Genomic DNA, 22593 nt, shown 5'->3' on the forward strand with positions numbered 1-22593 from the left:
GTTGCGGCTGTACAGGACATTGGTTAGGCCACTGTTGGAATATTGCGTGCAATTCTGGTCTCCTTCCTATCGAAAGGATGTTGTGAAACGTGAAAGAGTTCAGAAACGATTGATAAGGATGTTGCCAGTGTTGGAGGATCTGAGCTACAGGGAGAGGCTGAACAGGCTGGGGCTGTTTTCCCTGGAGCGTCGGAGGCTGAGGGGTGATCTTATAGAGGTTTACAAAATTATGAGGGGCATGGATAAGGTAAATAGGCAAGGTCTTTTCCCTGGGGTCGGGCAGTCCGGAACTAGAGGGCATAGGTTTAGGGTGAGAGGGGAAAGATATAATAGAGACCTAAGGGACAACGTTTTCACACAGAGGGTGGTACGTGTATGGAATGAGCTGCCAGAGGAAGTGGTGGAGGCTAGTACAATTGATAGGTTGGACCGAAGGGTCTGTTTCCATGCTGTGCATCTCTATGACTCTATGACTAAAATCAGGAGTTGTAATAACATGACTGAACAGTTTGGTCAAAAATATCAAAATCTGGATTTGCTATGTTGTTCATGATTACCATGAAACTGTTTGTTGTAAGCACCATCCTAGTTCCCTAACTTCCTTTAAGGCCAGCCCTCAGCCTCCATTGAATTTAAATTCCGTCAGTTGTCATGATGGGATTTGAAGCCACTCCCCCAAAGAATAAGCATGAGTCTCTAGATTGCTGGTCCAGCGACATTACCACAACTACAGCATCTCTTCCTGATTTTACAGTATTTGTGAATGGATAAAGGATTGCACAATACAGTAGATTCAGAACAGATCTAGAAACTCAAACACTTAGAGACCATGAGTTAGATGTGCATTTCACAAAACCCTGTAACTTTATGGTCTATTATATCTACCATTCCACTATTACCAACAGGGAACTGACTTTGGTTCAACAAAGAGCGCAGAAGAGGAAGCCAGGTGCAGAAACAGTTATATGAAAAAAGGAGTTGGCAACTTGGTGCAGCTGCAACACAGGACTGCATGAATGCTAAATAGTGGAAACATCATGCTGTAGACTTAGCTAAACAAACCCACAACCAAGAGATTAGATTAAGGCTCTGCAGCCCTGCTATAAGTAGTGGTGAGCAATTAAAGGCAGAAAGAGCCTCCACAAATACCTCTATCCTCGCTGAGGTACAGCTGAGGTACAGGATGTGAGTTTGAAAGACAAGGTTGAAGCAGTTATAACCACCCATGTGCTAAATGCATAATAAATGCTCCTCCCAAGATCCATTATCTCAGTAGCTAGTTTGATTCTGTTGACAAAATATCCAGAAGGACTGGACATTCTGAAAACAGCAAAGGTTATGGATTCTGATAACATTCTACTATAGGGTTGTAAACTCTAAGCTGTAGTTGTTGGAGGCCAATTATCTTAGGTCAATGATATTACTGCAAAATTACCCCCAAGGCCTACCTGGCCCCAACTTTCTGCTGTTACATAAATGACCTCACAGACTTCAGATAAGATGACGTCGGAGTAGGGCTTCTGAGCCTGGGGATCATCTGGTTTTGTTTTTGTTTCTTTTTTTTTCCTCTCTTTTCTTTTCTTTACTTCTTGTTGAAGACCTTGGTCAAGGTGATGGTGGTGGTGAATGAGACCAGCAGGGACTCATATAGGCCCAGCAAACCAGTGTTGGAGGTGAGTAAGGGTTCCTGGCAGCTTCTGTATTGACAGGGTGGTCCTAGTGCTGTCTCATTGTTGCTGCAGCAGAGGCAAGTTTGGGTTCCTGGCAGCACCTACATCAAGCGCAGATTCATGGAGGTGGTGGCAAAGGCAAGTTTGAGCCCAGTACAAGATCCAGCAGCATCGGCACCGACTGCATCAGTGAGGTGGGCCCAAAGCATACTCATTGTGGCAACAGAATCGAGTTTGAGTCAGCATGATACCTGGAAGCTTCGGTGGCATCTGCATTGGCGAGGGCTAACGAAGATTAATAGTGGTGAGGGCATTGGTAGAGGCGAGATGGTACTGATGAGTGGCAACTTTTGTTCCAGTGGCAGTGGTGCAGCGAAGGCCCATGGCAGACACTTAACAAGTTAGACTATAAAGTTGAACAATTTTTCTTTATTCCTTTATTTTCTGCCTTTATATTCTATGTATTGATTTATATTCCTGTGTTTTTAAGATGGTGTCAGAAGGTGGCAACATTGTACAACACATTTCGCTGTATTTTGTAAAGATACTGGTCAAATAAATCAAATCATGACCTTCCCTCCAAATGAAGATCTAAAGTTGAGATGTTTGCTGATGAATGCACAATATTCAGTACCATCCTTAACTTTTCAGACAATGAAGAAAGTCTGTTCAAACAGAAAGTAAAATGTGAACAATATTCAGGTTGAACAGTGAAATGCCAAATAACATTCATGTCATGCAGAAGACAATCAATGGTCACCTGCAACAACAACAAATGGAATCATGTCCTCTTGAGCTTCGATGTCATCACTTCATCATCACTTATCCCTCCCCCTGTCAATATCCTGGGGGTTGCCACTGACCAGAAACTAACTGGTCCATCTATATAAATTCTATGGCTACAAGAGCAGCTTAAAGCCTAGGATTTCTTCAGTAAGTGATTCACGTCATAATCTTTCAACACTTACAAGGTACAAAGTAAGAGTTTAGTGGAATACTTTTCACTTGCCTGAATGAGTACAGATACAACTGCACTTAAGAAACTCGACACCATCTTTGTCATAACAAACAACTTAACTGATATCCTACCTTAAACATTCACCTTAAACATTCACTCCCTACACAACTAATGCGTAGCGGCTACAATGCCTACAAGATACACTGTAACATCTCACAAACGTGGCTTCTAGGGAACACAATCCAAACACAAAACCTCTATAACGTAGAAGGATAGAGCTGCAAACATTTTGAAATACTCTGTGAAGTTTTCCTACAAGTCACACATCAGCTAGAACTTTCTGCAGTTCCAGATTTGGAAAGGTCCCACTGTTCTTGCATCATGGCTGGTCAAAATCCTGAAACTTCCTTCCTAACAGCACTGTGGGTTTAAAAAAGGTAAAGTCATCATTGTCTTAACAAACCATGGGCTGCTCTGTCATTACTGAGCTGAAAATGTGTTGCTGGAAAAGCGCAGCAGGTCAGGCAGCATCCAAGGAACAGGAGAATCGATGTTTCGGGCATAAGCCCTTCTTCAGGAATTAATCTGTCATTAGACAGCAACGATTGGTAGTCATTGAACAGGAGGGTCACCATGACTCAGACGAGAGGAAACGTTGAGAATGAGAGGAAATGTTGTGAATGAGTGTCCTTTATGGTAACACACAAGGTGTAGCAGTTCAGGAATGCAGCTCAGTACCACCTTCTCAAGACTGGACAATAAATGCTGGTCTTGCCAGCAATACCTATATTCCATGAATGAATTTTAAAAATATACCTGTACATACATAAGACAAAGTTCACATGAATACACAGTTCAATAAGTAATAATAAAATTATATGCCTGTCATTGGTATATATTATTTATGTTTCACTTATTAATCAATTAATAAAATAATTACAATATTGAAATCAGGATTCCCAATTAGCTACTGAATGGCTAACATGGTGGATAACACTGATGTAGAAGAAATTGCTTTCAAAGTTTTCATTCACTGATTGCTATTGAGTCAGAACTGGACTTACACTGAAATAATAAAATAATTAAACAATTCGTTCAATTCTTAAATAAAAGTCTTACCTTGCATTTTTAGGTATTTTTAAATGGAGCACTTGCAACAGCGGTTATAAGAAGTTAGGACACTATAGATTATAATCTCCAAATAATACTGTAGCCACATGCCATGCCCCTATTTACTTCTACAGTCATTTAACTGTTTCAGATGTAGGGGGACTTTCACCATCCTCAACCAGACACTAACAGCAGTGTTCATATTAAACCCAATGCTCTCACCTTTCTCTCCTCCTCGCATGCTGCTGAAAAGTACCAGGTTCTGTGTTTCTTATTAATGTGAATGATTTTGAAGGGAAACACATTGCTTGATGTTGTTTCTTCTGTTGATCTCATAACTCTGAGGAAAAGAAAGAGAGAAGTAAACACCACAGTAACAGGGTTATGGAGAGCAGACTGGGAAGTGGAGTTAAGGCCTAGATGAGATCAGCCATATTTATATTAAAACAGGGGAGCAGGCTCAAGGAGCTGAGCTGCCTGAACATCCCCAGGGCACATTCAACAGCAGCTTCAGTTAAGACAAATCTCACCAGATTCCTTAGCAACCTAGCCAGATCAGAGCAACCATGATGGAACCATGGAGAAGTTGCCATTGTCTTAGCAAACCATGGGGCTGCTCTGTCATTAGCGGCAATGATTGGTAGCCATTCAACTGGACTTCAAACAGGTACTACAACTGGCTTTATCATTGGCAAATATTGTAAGTGGAGCATGAGAGTTACAGGATATTCTGAGGGAAGCAGACATCTTCACCAGTCCAAACGAGGGAACACCTGCGAGGAATTGTATAGCCTCATTCGGGACATATTGTGATCAAAGGGACTCTAGGTCAGTCCACAACAAAACCCCAAAACAAAGTCAAGCCTTGGCCAAAAGATTAAAATTATCTTCAGGATCCTGGCCCACAAGTCATTGTGCCAGTATGCTGACTTGAGATAGTTAAAGAGTCTTACTCGACCTAAATTGAGTAAAATAACTTATAGGCTGGTACCCAGGAGAGTTCATACCCTGAAAGTCCACCTACATCTGAAATAGTTAAATGACTTAGCAACATCCAAATCAGAACCAATCAAAATAAACGTCTGGTCAAATGGTCACCCAGTTCTAATAGAAGTCAATAATGGTGTGGCCATAGCAGTCATCCCAGAACTAGTTTTTAAAAAATTCACTCCAGACTGCAACTCTTAAGTTTGTGTAAGACCTCGGCTAAGCTGAGAACTGAAATGATTGTTCCGTTATAATGTGCTGTAGCACAATTGCCAAACTGGGGACACTGTTTCTCAAGTGTGAACTTCTAAAATGTGTTTTGACTGTAACATGATTACATCATCAACACTTTAAGCACTGTTTCGAAAGTGTGATTTTTCTACAACACGGACAAGAATGCAAGCATCCCATTCTAGAAGAACTACCCGTACTGTGGAACATTGACAGATTAAGTGTACAATTGTGGTTCCCATCTCTTATGAAAAGCGACTGGTTCAGTGATTGTAAAAAAAAGGCTTGGATCCATGCTTGATGAGGCGGAATTGCTTGCGAGAGATTCACCTGCATTGGCTCAACATTTTTCAATTAGAAAATGGTTGCCTGGGTGACCAGAAGTCTCCAGAAAAGTTTAGGAACTATCAGAGGAGCCAAGACCACCGTGCATGTTGGCTAGGAAGCAATTCCATGATTCTGCAAGGCCCACCAGTGCCATTGCCTTATGGGCAAAAGTAGAAGAAGTCAAACAGCTGGAATGCAAAGGAATCATCAAACTAGTCCAATTTGCAGAATGAGCAGCACTGGTTGTGAAGGCCGATGGGTCATTTTGCCTTTATGGGGAGCTTTGTGGCAGAGAGCTGTTCTCGTGCAGCTAGACATGAGTCGCTCTTACTTGCAATTGCATTTAGATGAGGATTTCCAGAAGTATGCTCCAATTAATACCCATCAGGGTTTGTACCAATATATGAGACTGCCAGTTAGGGTACTGCCAGCCTGTTCAATTTTTCAGCTGAAGATGGAGAACAGTTTGCAAGTTCTACCTCAGCTCGCCATTTATCTAGATGACGTTCAAATAACAGGGAAAACTAACAAGGAACACTTAGAGAACTTGGTAAAGTCCAAAGGCTTTTTCCAAAGCAGGCATACGCTTAAGAAGGGAAAAATATGTTCCAGGCCCCGCAAGCGTCTTACTTGGGCTACACAGTCAACAAGATTGGGTTATACCCGTTTGAAGGTGAAGCGAGGTCAAGGGTTCCCGGCTTCCACATCTGTACTGGAGCTTGGGTAATTTCTTGACTGTTAATTTATTATGTTAAGTCCAAACATAACCTAGTATCCATCCTGGCACCTTTGCATCAATTCTTAAAAAGTGGATCAACCTTGGAAATGGTTGCGCAGCCAAGTCAAAGCTGTCAGTGAAGCTAATAGTGAGTAAAAGTGACCGTACAACTTAATTGCAAAAACCCACCTTGTTTACTAATGTCCTTTAAAAAAGGATTTGACGCATTTTTACCTAGTTCTGGCCTATATGTGATATTACCATCTGAAATATTTCAACAAATCACTCAGTTCTAAGGAGCGCAGCTCATTACCATCTTCATCATCACCATCAATTAGAAGCTCTCATATTCTAAGAATGAATTTTTTTTTAAAAAAAGAGTTCATCAGAATCTGTCTGGAAATGTTAACTGTGTGGGGCCAGAACATGAGTAACAATGACTTCATATTTGGAGCTAACTGTCTGTATTTGATTCTAAACCACGTCAGAGATTAGGAACTGTATACATTGCAGGGTCAGTACTGATGCTCCGCCAATTCTTGCAGCTTGAATGCAGAGGCTGAAATGTCACAGAAGCTTTGCAGATATGGTGTAACCGAATGCTCACATCCTGTTTTTGCTCAAGTGGACACTATATGCGCCCATGAATAGACCTTGGCTCGTAACCACACACACTACAAAATTCTCCGAAGAGTAAGGTCCTACAGCCTCAGTTATATACAGATGCCAGTCCTTGATTCATGCCCTGTTTGTGAAACTAAAGCTGCAGATTGCAAACCCAAGCAAGACCATGAAGACCAATATAGCAATAAAATGCTTGCTCAGAGTATTGAGTACATGTGGCAAGGAGTTGTTGAGATGAATAACACAGATGCATTTGTGTAGACACACTAAGAAGAAAGGAATTGCCAAGATAACGCTAATAGGGCGACTTGAGTTAGGACGGGTGGAAGCATATGTGGGATATAAACATTTGCATCAACTCTGATGTGGACAATTGGAATACCACGTTCTGTTATGATTTCTGTATCTTAAAAAAGATAGAAAAGCAACAGAGAAGGTAAGTAAAGGCTGAGAATTATACCATTGAGAAGTTACACCTATCAGAAAAGACTGGAAGCAATTTTCTTTAGAAAAAAAGACTAAGGAATAACCTAAAAGAGGTTTTTAAGATTGTCAGAGGATTTAATTGAGTAGATAGAGAAGATATCTTCATGTGAGTGAGAACAAATTTAAGATCCATAAATTAAAACATGTCATTAATAAATTAAATAAGAAAGTCACGAGAAGCTTCTCTACCTATGGAGTGATGAGAACTCACTGTTGAATGGAATATTTAAAGCAAATTGCACAAATGTACTAGATTAGATTCCCTACAGTCTGGAACAGACCATTTGGCCCAAAAGATTCCTTCAACACTCCGAAGAGTAACCCACTCAGACCCATTCCCCTGCCCAATACCCTACATTTACCCTAGACTAATGGACCTAACACTATGAGGAGAAAGTGAGGGCTGCAGATGCTGGAGATCAGAGCTGAAAATGTGTTGCTGGTGACCTGCTGCGCTTTTCCAGCAACACATTTTCAGACCTAACACTATGGGCAATTTAGCATGGCCAATTCACCCTGATCTGCACATCTTTGGATTTTGGGAGGAAAGAGAGAGCTAGATAAATACTTGCAAGAGAAAGGAAGAAAACATGTTGGTGAGATTCGATGAAGGGTGGAACATAAATATCAACGTGGGCCTGTTGAACCCAGTGGCCTGATTCTGTATCTTAATGCTTTCTATACAACAAAAACAGAAACTTCTCAGCAAAGTTCAATGCTTTATGCATTCAGCTTCCTTCGACCATCTACAACTGAATCTAATAAAAGGCCGACTTCTGTATTGCATAACATCACCAGACTGACTACAATATAGTTACATTAGCTTCACAGAATTCTGGTACAGATTCACAAGTAAAATCTAAACGTACCACAGGCTGTACATTTCTAGTGTCTGTATATCCCAACTTCACAAAGGCCATGTAAAACTGCTGCAGATTACAGCTTTAGAAGGAGTGTTTGATTCAGTAAAGCCATCAAATTCTACCACTGATCCTGAACATAATCCATAGACAGGGACAAACACTGTAATTATATAAGAGCCAAAGGTAGCCCCTTGAGCCTGCTCTGAGTAATGTAATGACATTTCTGTCATAGAGACACTGCTCAGAACCATTCAAACTAATAAACAAAGATTGAACTTGATCCAAAGATTCTGTATGACCTCAAAATATCCTAAAGAATTTACACCATTGAAGTACTTTTGAAGTGTAGTTACTGTTGTATTGTAGGAGTAAGTAGTTTTGGATCTGGAGATGATTAATTAAGGAATAGCTGGTTGGGATGAGGATGGGGACAATGGGTTTGGATTAATGAAATTCAACCGCTCAAAATCTAGTCTTGGAAGTATGGCAACAATTTAATAACCAATCTGTGTAGTAAGAAGAGCATACCTATAAAGCAATGCTACCACTCAGCCAGCATTCATTACATTTAGAGAAAAGATCAGTCTGATCAGATGAGGAATTCTCCAAAGGCTTAACTAATTTATAAAATTATTTCTGACCCCTCACAATTAGGGACATAGACTTTCCTAGAAACTGTGCCTCCCGGTTACTCACAGTTCTTAGCAAGTACAAGACTATAAGACGTAGGAGCAGGAGGAGGCTTTTCAGCTCCACCATTCAATGAAATCAGGGCTGACCTGAAAGATGTCTCAGTAACAAATAAGTAAAGCAAAAAAATAAGTAAAGACTAGCTGCCCACCAATGGCTCAGATAATTCAGCTGGAAAACATTTGTTCCCGACAGACCTAGCTTAATCCACTAGGTAGTTTGTTACTGATAGAGTGTCAGTAGCAGCATAGCAACTGGCCTCACCACCCACAATAAATCAGCTCAGGTTCCTACTTGTCCTGACTATTCAGCTATCACTGTTTGAGAGTACTGATAAGGAGGAGCTATGATAGTTGTTAGGGTGAATGTGTTCACCAATAACATACAGCAAAGCTTTTAACTTTCAGCTGTGAGATGTCACCAGAAACAATTTTACAATATTTACAGAATCCCGAAGAACCCATTTCCCAACATTGGTTTCCAATAGATGAGAATATCTACCAGCTTGTGTTAAAAAAATAGTTTTGATCAATCTGTTCAGACACATCTCTGAAGAAGGGTCACTGGACCTGAAACTGTGATTTCTCTCCACAGATGCTGCCAAATGTGCTGAGTTTTTCCAGCAATTTCTGTTTTTGTTTCTGTGGCAGATGGGATTTGTATCTAGATCTTTTGGTTTAAAGGTAGGAAGACAAAGCAGTATAAGGGGCCGAAGTTTCCACACTGTAGGTAATCTTAACTAATCTAAAAAGTCCCCCAACTTGTATGTATGCTCACACATAATGACTGACAACTTGTGTCCTTGATACTGAATAACCCTTGCTTGATTTATGCTCTCACAAAAATAGAACCATGGGTTTAGTAAGGGGGAAGAAAGAGAGAGAGCAGTGTGAGTGAGAGGCTGGTGTAGATTATATCACTGTGCATACAACAGAAGGTTTGAAATCTCTCTGGGATTACACTACTATAAGCACAATGAGTTAAGACTCCACAGGAACACTACATTGGCCTTCCAGTATAGCATAACAAGTGAAGTTGCACAATCTACTCTCCACATCTTAGTCTTCAATGGGCAACTCCTACCTAAAGTTCAAACTGTCCCCCTTAGTTCTAATCTCTCCCAAAGGGGAGAAACATTCTTTCAGTATTCAATCTGTCAAATCTCCTCAGGATTCTGTATGTTTCAATAAGATCACCTCTCATCTGTTTTTGGAAAATGTTAAAAAAAGTTATGAAGGACATAATAGCAGAACATTTAGAAATACATAATACAATCAAGCAGAGTGAGCATGGCTTCATGAAGGGGAAATTATGCCTGACAAATCCATTGGAATTATTTGAGGAGATAACAAGCAACAAGGATTTTCAGAATGTGCTTACATGTTAGGCTACTTAATAAGGTAACAGTCCATAGTGTTGAAGGTACAGTAGCATAGATAAAGAATTGGCTAACTAATAGAAGACAGAGAGTTGGGATAAGGGGAACATTTTCAGAATGGTGACTGCTAACTAGTATTGGGTAACAAGGGTGACATGGTGGCTCAGTGGTTAGCACTGCTACCTCACAGTGCCAGGGACCTGGGTTCAATTCCTGCCTAGGATGACTGTCTGTGTGGAGTTTCCACATTCTCCCCATGTCTGAGCGGGTTTGATCTGGTTTCCTCCCACAATGTGAAGGTCAGGTGAACTGACCATGTTAAATTGCTCATCGTGTTAGGTGCATTAGTCAGGGGGAAATGAGTCTGGGTGGGTTACTCTTTGGAGGGTCAGTGTGGATTTGTTGGGCCGAAGGGCCTGTTTCCACACTGTAGGGAATCTGTTTATCCCTGTACTTACAATATAAATGAATCTCTTGAATTAATGACTTAAATTTCAGGACTGTTCACTTAGTACTCACTCAATTAGCACCTACCCTCATTTTCTACTTCTAACCTACCTGTTAGAACTTTATAGGTTTCTATGAGATTCCCTCTCATTCTTCTAAACTCTAGTAAATATAGTCTCAACCCAACCCATCTCTCCTCATACATTAGTCCTGCAATTCCAGGAATCAGAAATAAAAAAAAAGGTAATAAGGATGATACTAGAACTATTAGGTTGTACCCATTGGAAAAGGAATAGGTCCAGTCAAGGATAGTAGTAGGAAGTTGCGTGTGGAGGCTGAAGAGATTGGGGAGACACTGAATGAATACTTTTCGTTCGTATTCACTCAGGAACAGGACATTGTTGCCGATGTGAATATTGAGTCGCAATTAATTAGAATGGACGGCTTTGAGGTATGTAGGGAAGAGGTGTTGGAAATTCTGGAAAGGGTGAAAATAGATAAGTCCCCTGGGCCTGATGGCACTTATCCTATGATTCTCTGGGAAGCAAGGGAGGAGATTGCAGAGCCATTGGCCTTGATTTTTATGTCCCCGTTGTCTACAGGAATAGTGCCGAAGACTGGAGGATAGCAAATGTGGTTCCCTTGTTCAAGAAGGGGAGTAGGGATAACCCTAGTAACTATAGGCCGGTGAGTCTCACTTCTGTTGTGGGCAAAGTCTTAGAGAGAATTGTAAGGGATAGGATTTTTGAACATCTGGATAGGAATAATGTGATCATTATTGTTTTGGCTTTAGCTAATAAAGCAGTTATTTGACCTATTTTCTCACTAAGTCAGTTCTAAAAGGTCATCCCTTCACTTGGAGGCTGTGCCCTCAGGGCCTATGAATAACAACATTTTCCTTACGCTCACTCAGTCCAGGCCTCTTAATATTCTATAGATTTCAATGAGATCTTCCCCCTCTTCCTTCTAAACAGCATTGATTATGGACCCAGAGTCCTCAATCACTGCACATGTGACATCTTCCCGTGTGCCAGTTGTGTCTCCAACCAGGGAGAGTATGCCCCCGATACTCATTGATTCCAATTTTGCTCAGGCTCCTTCATGCCATTCCTAATCAAATGCGACCCTGCTATCAAGGCCGTCACTTGCCCCTCCCCTCTGGGTTTCAGCTCTTTTGACCATGTTTGAACCAAGGCTGTAATGAGGTCAGGAGCTAATTGGCCCTGGCACAACCCAAACCAAGCATCAGTGAGTAGGTTAATGCTGCTTGCACGTGCTGCTTGATATCAATGCTGATGGCAATTTTCATTACTTTGCTGAAGATCGAGAGTAAACTGATGGGGCGGTAGCTGGCCAAGTTGTCTTTGTCCTGCTTTTTGTGTGCAGATAAATGCATCTTTACTGTATGATCTAGTGCTTCCAGGTGTGACTTTACCACGGCAGCAAGACATCCCTGCTCTATACTTGAACCCTTTCGCTATGAATGCCAACTTATCTTTTTCCTTCTTTATTGCCTGCATGCTTATCTTCAGCAACTGGTGCACAAAGACACAGACATCTCATTGTACATTCCCTTCTCTCAATTTATAGCCATTCAGATAATAATGTACCTTCCTGCTTTTGCTACGGAAGTGGAGAACCTCACATTTATCGACATTATCCATGTGTCCATGTACACAGATCTTTGAAAGTTGCCACCTAGGTAAATAGTGCGGTGAAGAAGGCATATGGCGTACTGGCTTTTATTGGTAGAGGAATTGAGTTCCGGAGTCCTGAGGTCATGTTGCAGTTGTATAAGACTCTGGTGCGGCCGCATCTGGAGTATTGTGTGCAGTTTTGGTCGCCATACTATAGGAAGGATGTGGAGGCACTGGAACGGGTGCAGAGGAGGTTTACCAGGATGTTGCCTGGTGTGGTAGGAAAATCGTATGAGGAAAGGCTGAGGCACTTGGGCTGTTTTCATTGGAGAAAAGAAGGTTTAGGGGTGACTTGATAGAGGTGTACAAGATGATTAGGGGTTTAGATAGGGTTGACCATGAGAACCTTTTGCCACGTGTGGAGTCAACTATTACGAGGGGGCATAGCTTTACATTAAGGGGTGGTAGGTATAGGACAGATGTTAGGGGTAGGTTCTTTACTCAGCGAGTCGTGAGTTCATGGAATTGATGAAAGGAGAACTATGGAAAGAATAAGGATTATTAAGGATAATTTGTACTTGGAGCCATATAACATGGGTAGTGTTCTAAATCAATACTTTGGGTCGGTGTTCACTAGTGAGAGGGATATTGTGGGAATAGAAATCAGACAAAAGAACTGTGATACACTAAAAAAAATTAGCTTGAACAGACAAGGCATATTGAGTGGTCTGCCAGTAGCAGTGGTGGACTCTCCCTCTTTATGGGCATTTAAACGGGCATTGGATAGGCATATGGAGGATAGTGGGCTAGTGTAGGTTAGGTGGGCTTGGATTGGCGCAACATCGAGGGCCAAAGGGCCTGTACTGCGCTGTATCTTTCTATGTTCTATGTTCTAAGCTTAATCTCTTGAAGCGTTATCTAATAAGAATGCTTTTTTAAAATTATGTAAAGTTTTGTCAGATCAGATCGTGAAAATGTTCCACTTGTAGGTAAGACCTAAACTAAAGATCATCAACATAAGATAATCCCTTAGTAAAGAAATATTTTGATTAACAAAGTGGTGAGAGTGTGGAACTTGCTACCCAGGATATTGTTAAGTTGAATAACCTGGATATTGAAGGCAATAAAGAGAAATGGTGTGACCAACAATCAGGGATATACAGGATTGGGTAAAGAGAAAAAAGGAGGCTTACTGCAGATACTGAGGGCTCAGAACAGCAGAAGCTCGAGATGAAAGATTCATGACAGGTAAAGGAAAATCCTAAGCTATTTTACAAAAAAATTGATGAAAGGAGAACTATGGAAAGAATAAAGGATAATTAAGGATAATTTGTACTTGGAGCCATATAACATGGGTAGTGTTCTAAATCAATACTTCGGGTCGGTGTTCACTAGTGAGAGCGATATTGTGGGAATAGAAATCAGACAAAAGAACTGTGATACACTAAAAAAAATTAGCTTGAACAGACAAGGCATCTTTTTTTTTTAGATTACATTACAGTGTGGAAACGGGCCCTTCGGCCCAACAAGTCCACACCGACCCGCCGAAGCGCAACCCACCCATACCCCTACATTTACCCTTTACCTAACACTACGGGCAATTTAGTATGGCCAATTCACCTGACCCTGCACATCTTTGGACTGTGGGAGGAAACCGGAGCACCCGGAGGAAACCCACGCAGACACGGGGAGAATGTGCAAACTCCACACAGTCAGTCGCCTGAGGCGGGAATTGAACCCGGGTCTCTGGCGCTGTGAGGCAGCAGTGCTAACCACTGGGCCACTGTGCCGCCCATCTTGAGTGGTCTGGCAGGCTTAAAAGTAGTTAAATCTCCAGGGCCAGATGAAACGTACTCCAAATTGTTCAATGAGGCAAGAGAGAAAATAGCAGTGGCACTGGCAATACTTTTCAATTCCTCTCTGGCCACAGGAGAGGTGCCAGAAGACTGGAGGACATCCCATGTGGTACTTTTCTATAAGAAGGAACCAATGAATAAAACAGGAAACTACAGACCTATCAGTCAAATCTCAGTGATGGGAAAACTATTGCAAGCAGGTCTGATGGACTGAATTAATCTACACTTGGAGAGGTGTGGATTAATCAAGAATAGTCAGCATGTCTTGTTAAGGGGAGGTCATTTCTGATCAACTTGAATGAATTTTTCGAAGAAATAACCATTGATTAGGACAATGCATTCGACGTAGTCTACTTGGAGTTTAGCAAATCTTTTGATCAGATTCCAAATGGCAGACTGATACCAAAGGTAACAGCCCACACATCCAAGGAAATTAGGCAAATTGGATCCATAATTGGCTCCAACTGAGGAGCAGGAAGCAGAGGGTGTTGGTCGAGGGATGCTTTTGTGACCAGAAGCCTGTGTCCAGTGAGATCCCATGGGAATCAGCATTAGGGACCTTTACTGTTTGTGGTACATATTAATGATTAGATTTGAATGTAGAAGGTTTGAGCAGTAAGTTTGCTGATGATACAAAAAATTGGTGGGGTGGTAAATGGTGAGGAGAATAGCCTTAGAGTATGGGAGGATATAGATGTTCTGGTCAGATGGGCTGATCAACGGCAAATAGAATTCAATCTGCATTAATATAAGGTGATGCACTTGGGCTGGACAAACAAGGCAAGGGAATTCCTGATGAACAGTAGCACCCTGGGAAACACTGAGAATCAAAGGAACCTTGGTGTGCATGTACCTCAGTCCCTTAAGGTAGCAGGACAGTTAGATAAAATGGTTAAAGACTCATGTAGAATGCTTGCCTCCATGAGTTGAGAGATGGAGTTTAAAGGCATGTTGGGGTTATGCTGGAATTATATAAAATGTTGGTTAAGCCACAGCCAGAGTATTATGTCCAGTTCGGGAATCCAAATTATAGGAGGGATCTGATTGTGCTGGAGAAGATGCAGAGGAGATTCATTCGGATGTAAGAGTTTTACTGTATTCTTACTGTAAAATACATGTGACAATAAAATCATACATTCAAGAGTTCTAGTTTTGATCAGAGATTGGACAGACTCGGGTTGTTTTCCTTGCAGCAAAGTACACTGAGGGGGATGTGATTGAAATGTATAAAATTATGAGGGGCATAGACAGAAGAAACCTTTTCTCTTAGTGCAGGGATAAATGACCGGGGGCATAGATTTAAGGTAAGAGCAGAAGGTTTAGAGGGGATGTGGGGAAAATTATTTTTACACAGAGAGTGGCAGGAATCTTGAACTCACTGCCTGTACGGGTGGGAGAGGCAGAAACACTCATAACATTGAAGTATTTAGAAGTACACTTGCAATGCCAAGGTATACAAAGCTATGGGAAAAGTGCTGGAAAATGAAATTAGTATAGTTCGATGGGGCTTTTTGACCAGCACAAGTTTGATGGGCTGAAGGACCTTTTTCAATGTGTCAAGCTTTATGATGCTATGGATAAGTTTAAATATAGATACACATGAAGAAGAAGGGAATAGGGAGGCAGACTGATGGAGGTAGATGAGAAAGTATAGATGGAAGCTAATGTGCAATATAAACCAAATGGACTGATTGGATCGATTGGCTTGTTTCTGTGCTTTACGTTCTGATGTATTGTACACAGCCATCAGTAATAGCTCTGCAGCAACCCACAGATCTGTATGTGCTTTCAAAGTGTGCTCAAAATCTTGACAATTGGTTTCCTCTGAAGGTCTACACTAATTGTTTATATTGTTTGTAATGGAATATTAGACATTGTCACTCACATCATTGCTCTCCTAACTATAGTACGTATAAACTGGAGAATTTCAGTTGAGGTAATGTCTGTACATGTGTTGCTGTATGTGTATCTTTGTCTGTATCTCTGTTTCTGTGCGTCCATGCCACTGACTGTGTGTGTCTCTGTCTTTCTCTGTGTCTTTAAGCCACTCACTGAATGCACACATTTGTCTTTTTTTAATTAATTCATGGGATGTGGCATCATTGGCTAGGTCAGCATTTATTGCCCATTGACCAGAGGGCACTTAAGAGTCAACCATATTTCTGTGGATCTGGAGTCACTTGTATGCCAGAACAGGTAATGACGATAGATTTCCTTCCCTAAATGACATGCAGGCACACACCTATGTCTGCGAGTGTGTCTCTGTGCATGTTTCTTTCTTTGCACATCTGAATCTGTGTGCACACTTCTGTGTCTGTGCGCCTGTGTCTGCATCTGCATGTTTGTCTGCATGCATCTCTGTGTGTGCACATCTGTCTGCATGTGTACATCTCAGTGTTTGTGTATGTGCAAGTCTCTCCTTTGTGCATGCATCACTGTCAATGTGCACATGTCCCTGTCTATGTTTCCACATCTATGGGTGTACTTCTTTGTCTGTGTGTGCATGTCTCTGTCTGTGTCCACCTGTATCTTTCTGTGTGCGTGTCTCCACTGTCAAGGATGCTATCTTTTGGATAAGACTTTAAATAAAGGCTGCACTTGCTCTCTCAGGTGAACATAACAAATTCTTACACCACAGCATGTGACCAAGAACAGGAGAGGTGCCTCCACATACACTGGCCAATAATTAATTAGGTCAACCATCTGGTCATTAATGTAACAGCTGTTTGTAGAAACTGACTGTACACAGATTGGCTGCCATCTTTCCTACCTAACAACAATGATTAACCAGGTAAAGCACTTTCAGACATTGCAAAAGGTGCTGTATACATAGAGTCATAGAAATGGACAGAACAGAAACAGACGCCTTCGGTCCAACTTGTTCATGCTGACCAGATATCCTAAATTAATCTCATCCCATTTTCCAGCACTTGGCCCATATCCCTCTAAACCCTTCCTATTCATAAATGCATCCAAATGCCTTTTAAATGCTGTAATTGTACCACTTCATCTGACAGCTCATTCCATACACACACCACCCTCTGCATGAAAAAATTACCCTTTAGATCCCTTTTAAATCTATCCCCCTCTCACCCCTTCTTTCATTACAAGAATAATCAATTTGTAATATAAGAGAATACGCCTGGATCTGTTTCTTGGTAACAGTTAGATTAGATTCCCTACAGTATGGAAACAGGCCCTTCGGTCCAACACTGACTCTCTGAAGAGCAACCCACCCAGACCCATTCCCATGCCTTACATTTACTCCTAACTAATGCATCTAGCACTAGCATGGCCAATTCGCCTGACCTGCACATCTTTGGACTGTGGGAGGAAACCGGAGCACCCATAGGAAACCCATGCAGACACGGGGAGCATGTGCAAACTCCACACAGACATTAACCTGAGGTGGGAATCAAACCTGGGTCCCTGGTGCTGTGAGGCAGCAGTGCTAACCACTGAGCCACCGTGCCGCCCTGAGTATTTTTAGAAAGTAAGCATTGCAGAGGCCAGGTAGAACAGAAAAGCAGAAACGCTTTTCTACGCCTTTTCAAATGAGCCAGATTAATTCTACAAGAAGGTCCCTGCAGTTTGAAGGTTAATGTGATCTGTCATTTATGTCTACAACTTGCAGTGGGGAAGCCACAGTCCAACTTCTATATAAAATAGACTATTTTTAGAACAAGCATTTCCTTTCTACTACAACAGGAGGACAAGTCTGAAAAGGCTTGATGGTAATGGTTGGGTGGGGGATATGAAGTTGCAGATTGTGCTGAAGAACAAACCGCTGCTATTGGTGGTCCAGAGGACCTCACAGATACCTAGTCTTGAGTTGCTAGATCTGTTCAATGTCTGTCCCATTTAGCACAATAAGTGCTGCACAATGTGGTGGAAGTATTCGCAATGTGAAGGTCAGATTTTGTCTCCACATGGACTGTACAGTGGTCACTCTCACTGATAGTCATGGACAAATGCATCTGCAGCCAGCAGATTGGTGAGGGTGAGATTGAGTATGTTTTTCCCTCTTGTTGGTTGCCTCACCACCTGCTGCAGACTCAGTCTTGGTGATGAACATTGAAAACCTTTACCCAGAGTACATTTTGTGTCCTTGCCATCCTCAGTACTTCCTCTAAATGTTATACAACATGGAGGAATGATCAATTGATCAATCAGCTGAGTGGCTATGAAATGGTATGGAGGTTTTGTTGCCCAAGTTTAACCTGATGCCATGAAGCGTCCTGGGGTCCACCATCAATGTCGAGGACTCCTAGAGCAATTCCTTTCCAACTGTATACCACTATGCAACCACTTCTGCTAGGTCTGTCCTGCTGGTGGACAGGTCATACCTAGGGATGGTGAGGGTGTTTGGGACACTGTCAGGTAATGATTCCGTGAGTATGATCATGTCAGGCTGGTGCTTGACTCCTGTGTGAGAGACAGCCCACCCAAGATTAGATTCCCTACAGTGTGGAAACAGGCCCTTCAGCCCAACAAGTCCACACCGACCCTCCAAAGAGTAACCCACCTCCCTCTGACTAATGTTCCTAACAACTGTGAGAAAGTGAGGACTGCAGATGCTGGAGATCAGAGCTGAAAATGTGTTGCAGGAAAAGCGCAGCAGGTCAGGCAGCATCCAAGGAGCAGGAGAATCGACGTTTTGGGCATGAGCCCTTCTTCAGGAGAAACGTCGATTCTCCTGCTCCTTGGATGCTGCCTGACCTGCTGCGCTTTTCCAGCAACACATTTTCAGCTCCTAACATCTATGGACAATTTAGCATGGCTAATTCACCTGACCTGCACATCTTTGGACTGTGCGAGGAAACCGGAGCACCTGAGGAAACCCATGCAGACACGGGGAGAATGTGCAAACTCCACACAGACAGTTGCCTGAGGCTGGAATCGAACCTGGGACCCTGGTGCTATGAGGCAGCAGTGCTAGCTACTGAGCCACCATGCCACCCTCCCAGTCAGGAAACATTTCAACGGCCCGGGATATTCGGCCTCGGATTTTCGGGTGACCTTCCTCCAAGGCAGACTTCGGGACAGGCAAGAACGCAGAGTGACCAAGCAGAGGCTGATAGCCAAGTTCGGCACCCATGGGGATGGCTTCAACCGGGACCCTGGGTTCACATCACACCATAGATGATCCCATTGCACTATACACACACACACACACACATATAAGTTTGTGGGGGTGAATTTGTACTTGCAGAATTACATTTTACTTTGCTCAAAAACTGCATGAATTCATGTAAGATTCTGTAAATTCATTTTTTAAGATTAGAATCAGTGCAAACATTGTGGCACAGACAGCATCACACAGGGGAGCTCACATCTTTAATACATTATCTGGCCTGACAGACACCAATTGTTAAAGTTCACTTGAGAATGTAACTTTTAAAAAAAAGTTTTACGATTTACATATGAAAGAACTGAAACCAGCATGGTCATTCTAACAGATGAGAGACTTAACAAACAATCCCCCAGGCCTTTTTCAATATATAATTTCAGTTACATCACACAGTAAACTTTTGCTATAAATTATGTGTCTTACAATTATATACTCCACAACCACCTGATGAAGAAGAGATGTATACTAGTCCCCAGACAGGACTCTGCAGGGTCTACAAGGCTGTTTTTGCCACCTAGGTTAATGCTAGGTGTTCCCCCACTGTCATCTCTTTCTAAAAGAGATGGCGGGAGAATCACTTTGTAGTGATTGTTACAACTGCGTGCCATGCTAGGGCCATTTTAGAGGGCAGTTGAGGGTCAACTGCATAGCTGCGGGTCTGGAGTCACATCTCGCCTGATCAGTTAAAGATGGAAGATTTCCTTTCCTAAGGGAAATTAGTGAACCAGATGGGTTTCTCCCCAGAATCATTTTTAATGGAATTCAAATTCCAATATGTACTCTGACGGGATTCAAACCTGCATCCCCAGAACATTAGCTAAATTCCTGGATTAATAGTCTAGCGATAATACCACTAGGCCATCACCTTCCCCTAATCCCAGATCTATGCCACATTGCCTCAATCATACTCTACTCAAAGATGCAAACTCATGATACACACATATAAAGGCAAAATACTGTGGAAGTTGTAAATCTGAAACATATATTGACCCATCTTGACCAGTCTGGGGAAGGTCAAATACAAGTAATGTGATTGTTCCATACTGACCTGTTGTACCCATTGAGAGAAAAAGCTCCCTGTGGAGAGGCCGCAGTGCTGGATTTGAAGTAATAAATACAGCCCTTGTGAATGATAACAAATCGTAGTGGCCCTGAAACCAGAAATAGAATCAATTTTAGACCAGTAAAGACAGGTCCTGGAGTAAAGTAAGGAAGCTAGGGAACTTCACAAACAGAGAAAACAAATCATAATCATAGAGTTATACAGCATAGAAACAGGTCCTTCGATCCACCATGTCTCTGACAACCAACCAACACCAAACTACACTAATCTCATTAGAATAAGGTCAAATCCATTTGGGTGTAAAGTAGAAATTCTAAGAGGAAAAAGTTATTGATAGGTGAAGTCTGTAGACCACCAAATAATAACATCACACTGGGGGGAGGGGAGCAATAAACAAAGAAATAACTCATGCCTGTAAAAATGTTACGGAAATTATCATGGGGATTGTAATCTACATGTAGATTGGTCAGACCAGGGTAGCCTTGAGGAGTTTGTTGACTGTATCTGTGACAGTTTCCTTAAACAGTGTGTAATAGAACTGATGAGGGAGCAAGCAATCCTAGATCTGGTCCTGTGTAATGAGAAAGGAATAATTAATAACCTCACAGTTAGGGATCCACTTGGAAGGAGTGATCACAGTATGGTTGAATTTAGAATACAGATGAAGAGTGTGAAGATAAAATCCAATATCAGGGTCCTGTGCTGAAACAAGGGAGACTACAATAGAACGAAAGAGGACTTGGCTAAAGTAGACTGGAAGCAAAGATTTTATGGTGGGACAGTTGATGAGCAGTGGAGGACTTTCAAAACAGTTTTCAAAGTGCTCAGCAAAAACATATACCAGTGAAAAGGAAGGACTGTAGAAAAGGAGTAATCTGCCGTGGGTGTCTAAGGAAATAAGGTAGGATATCGAACTGAAAGAGAAGGCATACAAAGAGGCCAAAAACAGCAGGAAACTAGAAGATTGGGAAAACTTTAAAGGTCAACAGAAAGCCATAAAAAGAGCAATAAGGAAAAGTAAAATAGAACATGAGAAAAAAATTAGCACAGAATATAAAGACAGATAGCAAATGTTCCTATGAATACATAAAATGAAAAAGACTGGCTAAAGTAAACATTGGCCCTTTAAAGGATGAGAAGGGGTATTTAGTTATGGGATATGATGAAATGACCAAGGCATTGAACAGGTATTTTGTATTGGTCTTCACAGTGAAGGACACTAATAACATGTCAGTAATTGACAAAGAGACAAGGGTAGGCGATGACCTGGAAAAAATCATTATTATGGAAGAGGTAGTGTTGAGCAAGCTAATGGAGCTAAGGATAGACGCAGTGGTAGTCTGGCGCACTGACCTCTACACCGCTGAAGCCAAATGCCAACTCGAGGACACCTCTTCCTACTGCCCCCTCGACCATGACCCCACCCCCCATCACCAAACCATCATCTCCGAGACCATACAGAACCTCATCACCTCAGGAGATCTCCCACCCACAGCTTCCAACCTCATAGTCCGGGAACCCCGCACTGCCCGGTTCTACCTACTTCCCAAGATCCACAAGCCTGACCACCCTGGCCGACCCATTATCTCAGCATGCTCCTGCCCCACTGAACTCATCTCTACCTACCTCGACACTGTCCTATCCCCCCTAGTCCAGGAAATCCCCACAAACGTTCGAGACACCACCCACGCCCTCCACCTCCTCCAAGACTTCCGTTTCCCCGGCCCCCAACACCTCATCTTCCCCATGGATATCCAATCCCTCTACACCTCCATCCGCCATGACCAGGGCCTCCAAGCCCTCGTTTTTTCCTCTCCAGACGTCCCCAACAGTACCCTTCCACTGACACTCTCATTCATTTGGCCGAACTGGTCCTCACCCTTAACAATTTCTCCTTTGAATCCTCCCACTTCCTCCAGACCAAAGGGGTAGCCATGGGCACACGTATGGGCCCCAGCAATGCCTGTCTCTTTGTTGGCTACGTAGAACAGTTGATCTTCCATAATTACACCGGCACCACTCCCCACCACTTCCTCCGCTACATTGATGACTGCATTGGCGCCACCTCGTGCTCCCACGAGGAGGTTGAGCAATTCATCAACTTCACCAAAACATTCCACCCTGACCTTAAATTTACCTGGACCATCTCCGACACCTGGCTCCCCTTCCTGGACCTCTCCATCTCCATCAGTGACGACAGACTTGACACTGACATTTTCTACAAACCCACCGACTCCCACAGCTACCTGGATTAAACCTCTTCCCACCTACCTCCTGCAAATATACCATCCCGTATTCCCAATTCCAGTTCCACCACAGAACACACCAGATGGCCTCCTTCTTTAGAGACCATAGTTTCCCTTCCCACGTGGTTCAAGATGCTCACCAACGCATCTCGTCTACATCCCGCACCTCCG

At 42.4% G+C, this 22593-nt stretch overlaps 1 protein-coding gene and 1 long non-coding RNA gene across 4 annotated transcripts in view; one reads left to right on the top strand and one right to left on the bottom strand.

Moving 5' to 3' along the window:
* The window catches only part of LOC122556801, a 169604-nt gene that overhangs the window by 141421 nt on the left and 5590 nt on the right, over positions 1 to 22593 (top strand). The window lies entirely within an intron of this gene.
* The window catches only part of sh3bp2 (SH3-domain binding protein 2), a 127399-nt gene that overhangs the window by 54663 nt on the left and 50143 nt on the right, over positions 1 to 22593 (bottom strand). For all 3 annotated transcript variants that reach the window (XM_043703980.1, XM_043703988.1, XM_043703976.1), the window contains 2 exons: positions 20162 to 20264; positions 3961 to 4078 (listed from right to left, as the gene is read on the bottom strand). In XM_043703980.1, coding sequence (XP_043559915.1) covers positions 3961 to 4078; positions 20162 to 20264 — 221 coding nt within the window. The remainder of the gene's footprint in view (positions 1 to 3960; positions 4079 to 20161; positions 20265 to 22593) is intronic.

This window comes from Chiloscyllium plagiosum, chromosome 2 (assembly GCF_004010195.1).
Source record: "Chiloscyllium plagiosum isolate BGI_BamShark_2017 chromosome 2, ASM401019v2, whole genome shotgun sequence".
Lineage (NCBI taxonomy): Eukaryota > Metazoa > Chordata > Chondrichthyes > Orectolobiformes > Hemiscylliidae > Chiloscyllium > Chiloscyllium plagiosum.